At 36.6% G+C, this 13,279-nt stretch overlaps 1 protein-coding gene across 1 annotated transcript; it reads left to right on the forward strand.

Annotated features, from left to right (window-relative positions):
• The first annotated feature begins 336 nt into the window (after positions 1-336).
• On the forward strand, positions 337-13,088 carry LOC135616946 (coatomer subunit beta'-1-like). The gene is made up of 24 exons (XM_065116711.1): positions 337-653; positions 854-874; positions 1,014-1,075; positions 1,186-1,240; positions 1,698-1,734; positions 1,817-2,142; positions 2,227-2,358; positions 2,437-2,585; positions 4,144-4,212; positions 4,420-4,570; positions 4,653-4,718; positions 5,817-6,005; positions 6,418-6,558; positions 6,639-6,713; positions 6,863-7,039; positions 7,133-7,224; positions 7,311-7,427; positions 7,744-7,858; positions 7,978-8,049; positions 8,771-8,967; positions 9,088-9,181; positions 9,328-9,434; positions 10,714-10,846; positions 12,749-13,088. The coding sequence occupies exons 1-24, from the start codon at positions 651-653 to the stop codon at positions 12,851-12,853; spliced, it is 2,685 nt and encodes an 894-aa protein (XP_064972783.1). The 5' UTR covers positions 337-650; the 3' UTR covers positions 12,854-13,088.
• Positions 13,089-13,279: the final 191 nt, after the last annotated feature.

Raw genomic sequence — 13,279 nt, forward strand, 5'->3', positions numbered from 1 at the left:
TTTGAACTGAAAAGAATTAATTCGAAATCATCTTGAACTATTCGATATCTAATTAGGGGTCATTGACTGGGCCACAAGGGGCCGCATAAGACTCGACCTATCAAATTAGGCAACTAATAAGAAGAATTCCTTTCTTTGAATTTTCATCAATTTCATACCAATAAAATAAAAGGAAAATTATTAATCAAAGCTGGATTTTCTCCATTTTCTGAATTTTCTTTTGAGAGACAAGAGTTTGATTTTGTCCCATTATTATTTTTATTTTTCATATATTTATTTCGACCAACCAAGGAAGATGGCCGACCTGAGAAGCCACAGTAAGAGACCGCGGACGTTGGCCACGGTGGATCAAGGGCAATCTCGTAATTCTCGGCTTCTCTTCCTTCTTCTCACCCTCTCATTAACGTTGACGGTGATTCTTCCGACCTGTTAAGCCGAAACCTCTCTCTCTCTCTCTTCGTTCCCCTTCTCTCCGCATTCGCCTCTATTCCTTGACTCGGAAGCTTAACCGGATCGCAGCTCTTCTTCGCCTCCTTCCGCCCCGATCTCGGCCCTCCCAAGCCCTAGATTTCTGGGGTTTCGGCTCATCAACCCGCGGATCTCTCCGCCCCTGCTCCGCCTCCGCGCCGTCTCCCGTCTCATCCGAAAAGATGGTACGTTCGATCTTTGCTCGTGCCCTTAATCGCCTTCTTTGCTTAAGTGATGTTATATCTTGATGGTTGTTCGTTTCTTGGGTTTCGCGTGCCTCATCATTAAGAGGCTGAACTATCTATAGAACTTGTTTTGTATTGGTGTCTGATGGTCGTTCGTTTCTTTTTCTGTGTTGATTTGGTACCCGTGGCAACTGCTGCAGCCTCTCAGACTAGAAATCAAGGTATGTGATCCTAACCCTTGTGTAGATTTTGGTAGATTTTAGTTGGATCTTATGTCTGGGTTGAACTCTATTGTCAAATACATGTTACATTTGAATGGTATTTGTCTCGAATTGTGCTTACAGTTTATCTGTGTGTCAGAGGAAACTTGCCCAAAGGTCGGAAAGGGTGAAATCGGTAGATCTACATCCATCGGAGCCATGGTAAGGATGAATGCCTTTTTCTACACTCCCATTCTGATAATTATGGAAAGGGTGATGCAGGTTTTCAATACCATATGATATGCCACCCTACATTAATCTTTTTATTGCAGGATTCTTGCAAGTCTTTATTCTGGAAGTGTTTGTATCTGGAACTATCAATCACAGGCAAGTCACCTGTTTTTAATATGTTGTATTTGTACCTTGGCTGAATAAACTTTTAGAATCGTTCTTGACCACTCGTTAATGAGATTGAGCAGCCACATTATGTGGTCAATGTGTGTATATACCAACATGCTTTTGGAACTGATACACCTTCATATTTGAGATGATACTTATTGTATCTTTCAATATGAATTATTTCTTTATCTGGTTCTGAAATAGTTAGGGACTACCTACGTCTGAAGAACTTGATTGATCATGTAATTAGAACAGAGTTGTGAGATTATTTGAGACTAAGGACATACCCTACATCACACTCAATAGGATACTTGCACTTTGGTAGAGCTTAGGAATGGTCTTGTTTTTATCCATTCTGATGATTGACAATGAGAGACTTTTTTGCATCATAAAGAATTTGGTGTTTATCTTGATATATTTTGATCAAGAATTCGATTGATTGCAGACTATGGTAAAATCTTTTGAGGTCACTGAATTACCAGGTACACTACACTGTATCCTAGCCTTTTCTGATGTTACTAGAGTTTGTTATATATTCTGAACATTTATTTATTGGGATTTCAGTCCGGTCAGCAAAGTTTATAGCACGCAAGCAGTGGGTTGTGGCTGGTGCAGATGATATGTTTATTCGTGTCTACAATTACAATACTATGGACAAAGTTAAAGTGTTTGAAGCACACACAGACTACATAAGGTGTGTGGCTGTACATCCGACACTTCCATATGTGTTGTCATCATCAGACGACATGCTGATTAAACTTTGGGACTGGGAGAAGGGTTGGATTTGTACCCAAATCTTTGAAGGACACTCTCACTATGTGATGCAAGTAACCTTTAATCCAAAGGACACAAATACTTTTGCAAGCGCCTCCCTGGACCGCACAGTGAAGGTGTTGCCGCAAGATCTTTGATGCGTTACATGGATTTTACCATGTTTTTTCGGGTACTGAACCGTTTAATTTAATTTTTTGCAGATCTGGAATCTTGCTTCTCCAGATCCAAATTTTACACTAGATGCACATTCAAAAGGAGTAAATTGTGTTGATTATTTTACTGGTGGTGATAGGCCATATTTGATTACTGGTTCTGATGATCAGACTGCAAAGGTGTGCCTCATGCTTTGTTAAGCTTATAGCTCACAGTCTACTCTAAAGTTTTTCTATCAATAAGTTTCATTAAATCAGGTCTGGGACTATCAAACCAAGAGCTGCATTCAAACACTCGAAGGCCATACACATAATGTTTCAGCTGTCTGTTTCCATCCTGAGCTTCCGATAATAATAACAGGTTCAGAGGATGGAACTGTTAGAATTTGGCATGCAACTACATATAGGTAACTGTGTTCTGGAAATAGATCTAATTCTACATACACCTCTCTGTGTTAATCTTCTTTGTACTTATCCATTTGCACTATGAAATTCTTTTAGTAAAAAAAAATTGTTGGTTTTATTTCAAGTTGTTGGTTCTTAAACTAGTAATTTCTGTAGATGATTTATGGCATGGTGCTCACTTTGCATCATGTAAATTTTCATAACTTTTTAAGTTCTTTTAGAGTCCTTGACAGAAATATAGGGAGGCTTTTTACAGAAAATGAAATTAGCTATTTTATAGGTAAAGCACATTCATAATAGAAAGTGTTTTCTGTCATCTTTTATATTTTGCTTGCCTCTTTTAAACTTACACAGATTGTATGTACCCAATAGGTATACTTTTAGTTTTAGGTTTTTGGGGGGGATGTTCAGGGGCTGTTTTCATTTAGGCATGTGGCATTCATCAACATTGTTCATAATTGGCTGTTTAGAAAGAAAAAGGAAATTGCAATGATGGCATATGTGAGGCTGCTCAGGCTTGGAAACTTGAGCCAAGGGTTTAATTGTAGTGGCAGGAGGAGGTACTATAAAGATGGTTGGAAGAAAAAAATGATGACTAAATCAAGGTTTGCCGTACCGGACTGTATCGCCCGGTACGGGCGGTACATACCGGTCCGATAGGTTAGCGGTACGCGGACCGCTCTGTACCGGTCCGCCCGTACCGAGCACTGTAGCAGTCTACTGTAGCACTGCTACAGTGCTCGATACACCTGGGTGTACCGAGCGGTATACCGTACCGTACCGGTACCGAGCCCGGGTCAAAACGCCGGTATGGTACGGTACGGCGAACCTTGGACTAAATTGTGTCGGATGGAGAAGTTAATGGTGATATTTCTTCTGGACTTTTCATCCCTACTTTTTGAGATGTGAAGAAACTAATGTAATTGAATTGGTAGCACATTGCATGAGTTTCCTACCATGGGGAGTTGGTCTAGGATTCATGAGGCTGTTTGCATGATTCAAACATGTCTCTTGTTGTCATTAGTCAATAGGCTACTTTAGAAGAGCAGATTTTGATGGCTTAGCCAGAAAAATGCTCTTTTCTCCCTCAAGATTTATTGAGATAAAAAACTGATTTTTGGGTTTGCTTTGATACTTTTTGCTAGATATTTATAGATGGTTAAACCTCATTTATTTGAAAAAAGATCTTATTGGAAATGTGTAATGTGTACACATTTTACGCAGGTCTAGCGGTTAAACATCATAAAAACTTATATCACACGATTGTGCTACAGAATTGCATTGTAGTATAGGTAGTAACTCCTAGGAATTTAAGTGGATTGGCAAACAGTTTTTAGTTAGTGGATCGACAAAGACAAACAGTTTTTAGTTGCTCAGGTTGGTTAAGTGTTGATTATGCTTTATGTTTCTTTCAATGAAAATCTATACTTGGTTGTGTAGATCTCAAGTCCTGGAATGAAGAATTTATTCCAAACTGTATTTTAGTCTTAACATATTGTGCGGTAATTTTGAATTGTGTTCTTTTATTTATTCAAAATATTTATTCCTATGCTTTTACAGGCTTGAAAATGCACTAAATTATGGTCTGGAAAGAGTTTGGGCAGTAGGATACATGAAACGGTCAAGGAGGTATGGACAAGCCTTATCTGTCTCTTGTATCTTTCCTATGGTAACACTATCTATTTTCTTTTACCAAAGCTATTGAATCATTCTCAACTTTTAAAAACCATAGGTGGTTTATTATAATCTCCTAAAATTGCTTTAGGAAATGTTGTGAAAGCTTTTGATGAGTATTTTTTCTTTTCCATTAAATTGGTGAATAGGTTTATGTTTCAGGGTTGTAATAGGATATGATGAGGGAACCATCATGATTAAGATTGGCCGTGAAGTACCAGTCGCCAGTATGGACAACAGTGGAAAAATCTTATGGGCAAAACACAATGAGATTCAAACTGTTAATATCAAGACAATTGGAGCAGATTTTGAGGTAGGTACTTCTACTCTGCTCTTAAGAACGTATGTTGCACACTTGCATGTAATGAAGGTTGTGGGATTTGCTCCATCTGCAGGTTACGGATGGTGAAAGATTACCTTTAGCTGTGAAGGAGTTAGGAAGCTGTGATCTCTATCCACAAGTAAGTGTTGCTGAAATCAATTATGCTACAAACGTGTCATTCTTTTTCACTTTACCGTTTAGTGGATTAGTAGCACGAGTGGTTGAGGAAGTGCATAGGAGAACTTAAATTCTAAATAATGAAAAAAAAGAGATTTTCCAGATTTTAAGTTGACTAGTGATATTGCTTTCTGTAGATATTAATCTTGGGAGAAGATACATGTGTCAATTTGAAATAGTTATTTTCTTACAGTTTGGTGTTGTCTGGATTACAAATTTATCCGTATATATTAGTTTTTCAGTTATAGCACTGGTTCATATAGATTGACTGCTTTAAAGTAGGCTGAACTGGTATATGCATTTGTTTCATTCATAGTCATCGTTCTACTATCCAAATATTTAATGATTATAAGTATTCATATTAATGAGTTGACATCCCAAGTAGTTAATTTGGATTATCAAAACCATACAAAATCATAGCTAGAATTGTATGCTGCATTTTCCATTGTTTGATGGTGACCTCACGTACTCCCATGTCGAGTATAGGCTATAATTTGAGGTGATATATGGGATGGTTTAATGTCATTTTCTTTTGTCATCATGCTTCCATCAGGCTTCTACGTATCAGTATATTTGCTTACTGGGATGCATTTGGCTAGGCTGTAAAACTCATGCGCCTGCCATTTTAGCTGAGGCATGATATGCATCAAAGTGTGTACTGGCACCAAATTCCTTCTTTCAAATTTATCTGTTGCTTCTACATATACTCTCCATTAACTTACATGGGAAATATAAAAGTTCTGATTTGCAACAAGTTCCCTGTGAATTTGACCAGTAAAATTATGTAGTTGACAAAGCTGACTTGATTATCTTAGAAGTGCAATTTCTGCCAAATTAACAGTGATACTGTGGTGAGGCAAGTTAATAATTATTTCTAAACAAATATTTCTTTTTGGTAAATTGATAATTTCTACTAAAAAAATCTCCTTGTGAAATTGCTTGATTAAGTAGATGTGGTAATCTTTGAGTAACATGCTTATCATAGGTAGTTATTAGTACTGAACTTGCTGCTTTCCATTAATATTCATTATACGTAGTTCTTAGTCTTTGTTTTGTTCAGAGTGTAAAGCACAATCCAAATGGGAGATTTGTTGTTGTTTGTGGAGATGGAGAGTACATTATCTATACCGCATTAGCATGGAGGAATAGATCATTTGGATCTGCTCTGGAGTTTGTCTGGTCATCTGATGGAGAATATGCAATCAGGGAAAGCACATCAAAAATTAAGATCTTTAGTAAAACCTTCCAGGTTTGTCCTTTGTTTTTATAAATCTATTTGTGTTTTACAAGTCTAAGCCCTATGAACATATTTATTTGCATAAAATTATCTCAGTAAAAGAAAAGAATATAGTCACTGAGACATTATATGATTGTGTGAGATGCACCAGGAAGCCTTGTTCATTCAGTCAAATAAATTAGTGTGAATTTAAACAAGTTATATGCAACCTCTTGTCGATCTGAAAGGATGCACTATAGAACTTTTTATAATTTCTGATTCTTAAAATTCTGACTTAGGTGAAATATCACCTTGTTATTGGTGTTGCTTCATGGTATCCCACCAAAATGGATTTGCATGCATCAAATGTGCTATGATTTAATGATGAAGTATGCTTTATGACTTACAACATTGCTTGAATTTTTAAATGAATGGCATCTTTCAGGAGAGAAAAAGTATTCGGCCAACCTTTTCTGCAGAGCATATTTATGGTGGAACACTATTAGCAATGTGCTCCAATGACTTCATTTGTTTTTACGATTGGGCTGAATGCAGATTAATACGTCGGATTGATGTCAATGTCAAAGTAAGTTTGCAGCTGCCCACATAATATGTTATCAGTCTATGAAAAGGTTCCTGAAATATATTTTCTCATGAGTATTGCAGAATCTTTATTGGGCTGATAGTGGTGACCTGCTGGTCATAGCTAGTGATACATCCTTCTATATTCTGAAGTATAAGGTAAGTTAATCTACATAATGTTTATCCTGTAAATATTTTTATACTTGTTTAAGAAACATTGTCATAGTAGATATGCTTTTTGCATCTTCCTAGGAACAAGCTCACAAGATTTGTTATTTGAATGTTCATTAATGTTGCTTTTCCTGCAGAGACATGTTGTTTTCTCTTACCTAGAAAGTGGAAAGCCAGTAGATGACCAAGGTGTGGAAGATGCATTTGAGCTTCTTCATGAAGTAAATGAGCGGGTTCGAACTGGGATTTGGGTTGGTGACTGCTTCATTTATAATAATTCTTCTTGGCGACTAAATTACTGTGTTGGTGGAGAGGTAAGCTTATTCTGATTTTCTCATCTTCATTTTAGTTGCCTGTTATAATTTGTTTGCATGATGGAATACGGTTATTGTTTTTGTTAAATTTAGGTCACAACCATGTTCCATTTGGACCGGCCTATGTACTTGCTTGGATATCTTGCTAGCCAAAGCCGGGTATATCTTATCGACAAGGAGTTCAAGTGAGTTTGCATAAGAGTTGCTATGGAATCTTCTTTCATTTTGATTGATGAATTTTCTTTTGTTTAATAATTTCTTTCCTTTTCAGTGTTATGGGTTACACCTTACTTCTCAGTTTGATTGAGTATAAAACACTTGTTATGCGTGGGGATTTGGAACGTGCAAATGAAGTTTTGCCATCAATTCCGCAGGATCATCATAATAGGTACAAGTTTTTCTTCAAAAATAGAGAGTGAAAGTTGTTGCTAGACCGAATATTCTGATAAGAAGCCTGATTTTGTTAAGTACAATTGTTGGTTAACTCGGTCCAAGTATACTTGTCTTACCTGATAAATACCATAATGCAACCTTGTGAGTCTCGATGTGTAGGATTTGGTGCTTTGTGATACCTTCTTCCCATATTATGAAAATAGATGTTAGTCTCTGATAATATCAGCTTAGAAGATTTTTCTCGATTTACATATTGGTGTCAACTTATTGTTTTTAGTTATTGTCTGTTAACTGTGAAATCAATTTGCTAGTGTGGCTCATTTCCTGGAATCTCGGGGCATGCTAGAGGATGCTCTTGAAGTAGCAACAGATCCTAACTACAGATTTGACCTAGCTGTTCAGCTTGGTAGGTTGGAAATTGCAAAGGTACTACATACACTTCATGATCATGTGTAACTGAAAGGATGCTTATAACATGCTTATTCTTGAATGATTATGTTCTTTTAGTTATTTTCCCTTTCCCAACTGAATAAAATTCCCTGCAGGCAATTGCCATGGAAGTACAAAGTGAATCAAAGTGGAAGCAGTTGGGAGAGCTGGCTATGTCTACTGGGAAAGTAAATTTGAAACCTGTAGTATATTTGGTTTTTTTTTTCTAGTATTTGTAATTGGTGTTTGCATATGTGTTGATCTCATCATGTGGTTATTATCATGCTCTTGCAAGTGCTCATGTTTTTGTAAACTTATTAGACACCATCATAATGATATATTGGAGTCATTAGCAAATACTAATGTCTAAGCTGACAGGATTAATGTCAACTCTCCGTGAATGTGAAAAAATGGAATTGATAATTTAGAGAAGACTGTAGGGAATAGAAAAATGATTTTAAAAGACCAAAATAAGAGGCTAACAATGGATCAAAGTGCCACTATCGCCATCAGTTTCCGCCAGTCCTTGGCATGGTATATTGCCAGCATAGCACACATTCTGATGGTGACATGGGGTCCTAGCAGCTACATAAAAGGAAAATTGATCAATAAAAGTACTGGGATGGATATAGAAATCTGTGAGTCACTCTCATCTTCTCATAAATTGATTAGACACATCTTTTAGATTGGAGCATATACACCCTATTTGTCTAATTTCATTCTGCTGACCTTTTACTGCTTCCAGCACATGACAATGTGACAGTTCTCCTGGTACTAGATTTGCTTGTTTGAGTCTTCACATTCTGATGCATATATGTTAAGTTTACATAAGTGTCAACCTTGGAAATTAGCTTGTTGACTCGAATGATTTAGTGCACTAATTCAGTCATTTCATTTATTGTTTCACAGTTAGAGATGGCTGAGGAGTGCCTGTCACAAGCTGTGGATTTGAGCGGCTTATTGCTTCTTTATTCAGCTCTCGGTGATGCTGAAGGGATAAAAAAACTTGCATCTCTTGCCAAAGAGCAAGGAAAGAATAATGTTGCCTTTCTTTGTCTTTTCATGCTTGGTAAATTGGAGGATTGCCTTGAATTATTGGTGGAGAGGTAATTTTTTATATGCTTTTTATATTTAATATATTTTATTTGTTCTTGGGATTATGCCATGCATCATTTTTGTATGTCATCTTATTCACTTTTTCATTAGTAATTTATTGCATTCTGCAGTAACCGGATTCCAGAGGCTGCACTCATGGCAAGGTCTTATCTTCCAAGCAAAGTTTCAGAGATTGTATCAATTTGGAAAAAGGACCTCAATAAGGCATGTTTCTTTTTTTCTTCACTAACTTTTTGGGTGGTTAGAATATTATATTAAGAAAATTTGGAGATACAAGTTCTGAGCTTTCTCAGTTTCCCTGAAATGTCCTTGACAGATTCTCTTGACTGTTAGTCTCTTTTTTTGTAAAGGTTAATCCAAAAGCCTCAGAGTCTTTGGCTGATCCTGAAGAGTACCCAAACTTATTTGAGGACTGGCAGGTTGCTCTGGCTGTTGAATCAAATCTTGCCCATGACAGGTTCTTATCATGTCATTTCTTGTGAACATCATGCAAGGCATTGTTTTGCATACCAAATTTTACTTGTTATTAACTAATTTGTTATCACCAATGACCAAAATTTGTTGTATACTTGAAATCTAGATTTGGAATGATGCCAATGTAGATTTTTTTACATGCATCGAAGATGCATGTTTAACTTCCAAATGGTTTTACCTGTTGGAAAATATTTAACATTTTCTTTCTCAGGATATGCACAACTGACTTTATGTGGCATTCATATCTGTTATTGTTTCATTTTAAAGGATTTTGCTTGTTTTTATCTTGTGCACTGAAAAATCTTTTGTACTAAAATATACTGAACTGTACAATCATGTAAGAGTGTCCATTTTTCAATGTGCTTATTGTAGCTTGCTTGGAACTGCATTTAATTGGATCATAATTATTAGATAAGTTGGTTCAAGCTTCACAGTTGTGTAGGTTTATTATATTATAGTAATTCATCATGTAGAAGCAAACAATTATGCACATGTTTTTATTTCTGATGATGGTTGTTAATTCTTAACTGTTGCATGAACGAGGAAGAATGATATTTTACCTTAGAATTCTTTGTTGCTAGCTTATCACACAAGATGATTTTGTGGGCTTCATACCATTCTTTGCCAAAAATGCAGTTTTGAAAAGGAAAAGGGATTACATCTAAAAATGCCTAGAAAAAAGCTTTTACTTTAAGGTTCTGGGGTTCCTGATGATTGTGAACATATTAGAAACTTTTTTTTGGAGGCTTAGACATTTATTACTTACTATTTGGATTAGATATCTGTTCTTTGGCATGTGCTTCAAATCAAATTAGTTTGGTCAATGCGTCTGTTTTTTATGATCTAAAAGTAGCATAAAAGTTAGTGTGTGAACAAGAGGTGACATCATTATTATTATTATTATTAATTTATTTTCATTCCATCTGCATGGTTACATCAGTATAAGATAGAATGTCAGCTTTGAAAAGTCTGTGGGTACGTAGATCTTAGGTGGCAGGTGGATATCCTTAAAACTGAAATTTTGTTTTATGCTTGAAAACATAAAGCAGTTGGATTTTGAGGGTTATGTAAGGGTCCAATTTACATTTCTTTTGCATGGCTAGAAATAAACATTACAGCCTAAGCACATGAACTTGGCGATGTTTTGAATGCTTATGCTTATGTCTCACTTTTTTATAAGCAATCTTTGGGTAACTCGTTACTTCCTTTTCAAATTAATTTGAAAACAAGTCAATATAGATGATTATTATTGTTGAAAACAGGGATAAGTATCCTCCTGCTGAAGAATACCTGAGCTATGCTGAAAAGTCACAAATTAATCTTGTGGAAGTGTTCAAAAGCATGCAAGTTGATGAAGAGAGACTGCCTCTTGAAAATGGTGATTCTGGCCATGAGGTATGTTGTGCTCTTTATACTAAATCTTTTAGGTTGTCACACTACTTTTGTGGAATTTCAGTTAGAGCATCTGTGCATGGAAGCACAAATAATGGATGGTACAGGTTTTTGATTGACCAAGACATTCTAGTAGATTTTCATATTTTATTGTCAGAATTATCCTGCAACTGCTTGTATCTGCATAATTTGAAAGGCTGCTAGTCTAGGTACACATGTTTCTAGAAAAATCATTTGTAAAATTTGATCAAGTTTCCATAGTCTATAATGGACCCTAGTTGGATAATTGATTATCAATTTGGTGAGGTAACATCTTTGTTAGAAAAGGAAGAGACTAATGAGAAGCATCTACTCAGTGTTTTGAAAGGCTCTTGGGCGAGGTGAGGCCTGAGCACCTCGCACAGTGGCCGGGCGATGTGCTTCAATGAAGCGCCACCTAGGCACTCGCCTCAGCCCAAGCATTAGGTACTTCAGGCGAGTGCCCGATTGAATGGGAACTAGAGTGTCAATTGGTTTAATTGAATTAGGTGTTAGTTGGTTCAATCGAACCAACTAAGCACAGGTAAACAAACCCCTCCCCTCATGCTACTCACGCATGCACAGTAAAACCCACGCCACAGTAAAACCCTAACTACTGTCGCTGCCCTCAACACACCTCTACTTCATCGTCGTTGCTTCCATGCGTAGCTCTCTCTGTCATTGACGGACAGGTCCGACGCTTCTTTTGTCGTCGATGGATAGGTCCGAAGACCCTATCGCTATAGCTCTCGTGCACAATTTCCCCCACCGTCGTTGCTTTCATGTGCAGCTCACTCCATCATCAAGGGACAGGTTCGTAGCTTTCTCTGCTACCGATGGACACATCTAATGCTTCCTCCAGGTCCCGACATCGCCATTCGCACTTTCTCTGCCGTCGTTCAACGGTTCCTCCATCATCGTCACCCTCTCCTTCTCCAACTTCCACCATCGGTGACTCATCTTCTCACTACTGCAAACTATTAGAACTATTAACACCTTTAAAACTGATATTAATCCTTAGAACTGTTAACCCTATTTAGAACTACTAATCCCTTATTAGCATTGTTAATTGTTACTTAGAAATGTTATTAATACCTATTTAGTATTGTTAATCTCTATTTATTTAGAACTATTATTACAAATGCTATTAAACCTAATTTAATATTATATTTTATTTTTATAATCATATTATATATTTTTTATATTTTTATATTCTAGAGCACCTCGTTTCGTCCAAGCAGGTGCCTCGAGCATTTTGAGACCTTGGCACCTAACGCTTTTATAGACACTACATCTGATTATGAAATGGAGACTATACTGTTGATATAGGCCCCAGAAATCTGAGGACAAATTACTATTTGTTATCTCTGAATTAACACCAGTGGTGATGACTTTCAGCATATAGGTTGCTTGACCGAAATTCTGGTGGAGCACTTTTGTTTTTCTAGTGCTTGTTTTTTCTAGCAAGATTGGTATTTTGTGGCACAGTGACACATGTCAATCATGTTGTCCAAAGTTAAATTTCAGCTTTTAGCCTTCAGAAAATTCTTCTTATGTTATGTTAACATTCGTGGAATATTCATCCTGGATTGTGCTTTAGATTATTTTTTTATAGCCAAATTATAGTTACTGTTGATTTGTGACAACAGGTACTTGATCCATGCTTCCAAGCCTACCTTCATATATGAAAATTTCATGTTCTGAAACCATATTAAGATTATTTTCTTTCTTTAAATCCTTAATTATCGTAATTAGGCACTTTAAACCTCATGGTAAAATGATTTTTTTTCTTTTTTGCAGGCATGTTCTTGGGTTTTATCTTTGACTTGTTTATTTGAATTTTTTTCCCATTGCCACCTTACTCTACGTTATCCAATGGATTTGCAGATGATGGAAGAGGATGTCACAGAGGAAGGTCAAGACGAAGCTGTTGAGCATGATGTGAACGATTCTACAGATAGTACTGTCCCGGTTAATGAGATCAAGGGTTAGAAACAGTGGAGTATGAATAATAGAGGAACTCCACCAGCCTAAACACAATTGGTTTTGGTAACTGTAGAATCCAAATTTTGTGTATGGTGATAAATTGTTTCCAACCTCAAATCGTACATTTCTCTAGAAAAGTCACTAGTGCTACTGGTATTAGAAAAATCAGGTGTTTGTAACATGAAATGTTGGATTAGAGCTCAACTTAGTCATATAGTAGACGATGAAGGTTCTTTTTGTAGATCATTATTCCGATTGATTCCTTCCATATGATCAGCCTTGGCTGCAGAAATTTATCTTCATATTGCAGTGTAAATTGCTCTGTCCTCCGGAGCTGACATTTACTTCCACCCATTGTTGTAAAAACATTGTCGAGGCCTGTTTTGGTATTTGCCTATGCATGACATGTTTTGAGAGATTGCAACTCCAACC

The sequence above is a fragment of the Musa acuminata genome, chromosome BXJ2-7 (genome assembly GCF_036884655.1).
Source record: "Musa acuminata AAA Group cultivar baxijiao chromosome BXJ2-7, Cavendish_Baxijiao_AAA, whole genome shotgun sequence".
Classification (NCBI taxonomy): domain Eukaryota; kingdom Viridiplantae; phylum Streptophyta; class Magnoliopsida; order Zingiberales; family Musaceae; genus Musa; species Musa acuminata.

Coding starts and splice junctions, on each gene's coding strand:
- LOC135616946 (XM_065116711.1), top strand. Junction 1,735..1,816: donor TGAGGTCACTGAATTACCAG/GTACACTACACT, acceptor TTGGGATTTCAG/TCCGGTCAGCAAAGTTTATA. Junction 2,143..2,226: donor CCCTGGACCGCACAGTGAAG/GTGTTGCCGCAA, acceptor AATTTTTTGCAG/ATCTGGAATCTTGCTTCTCC.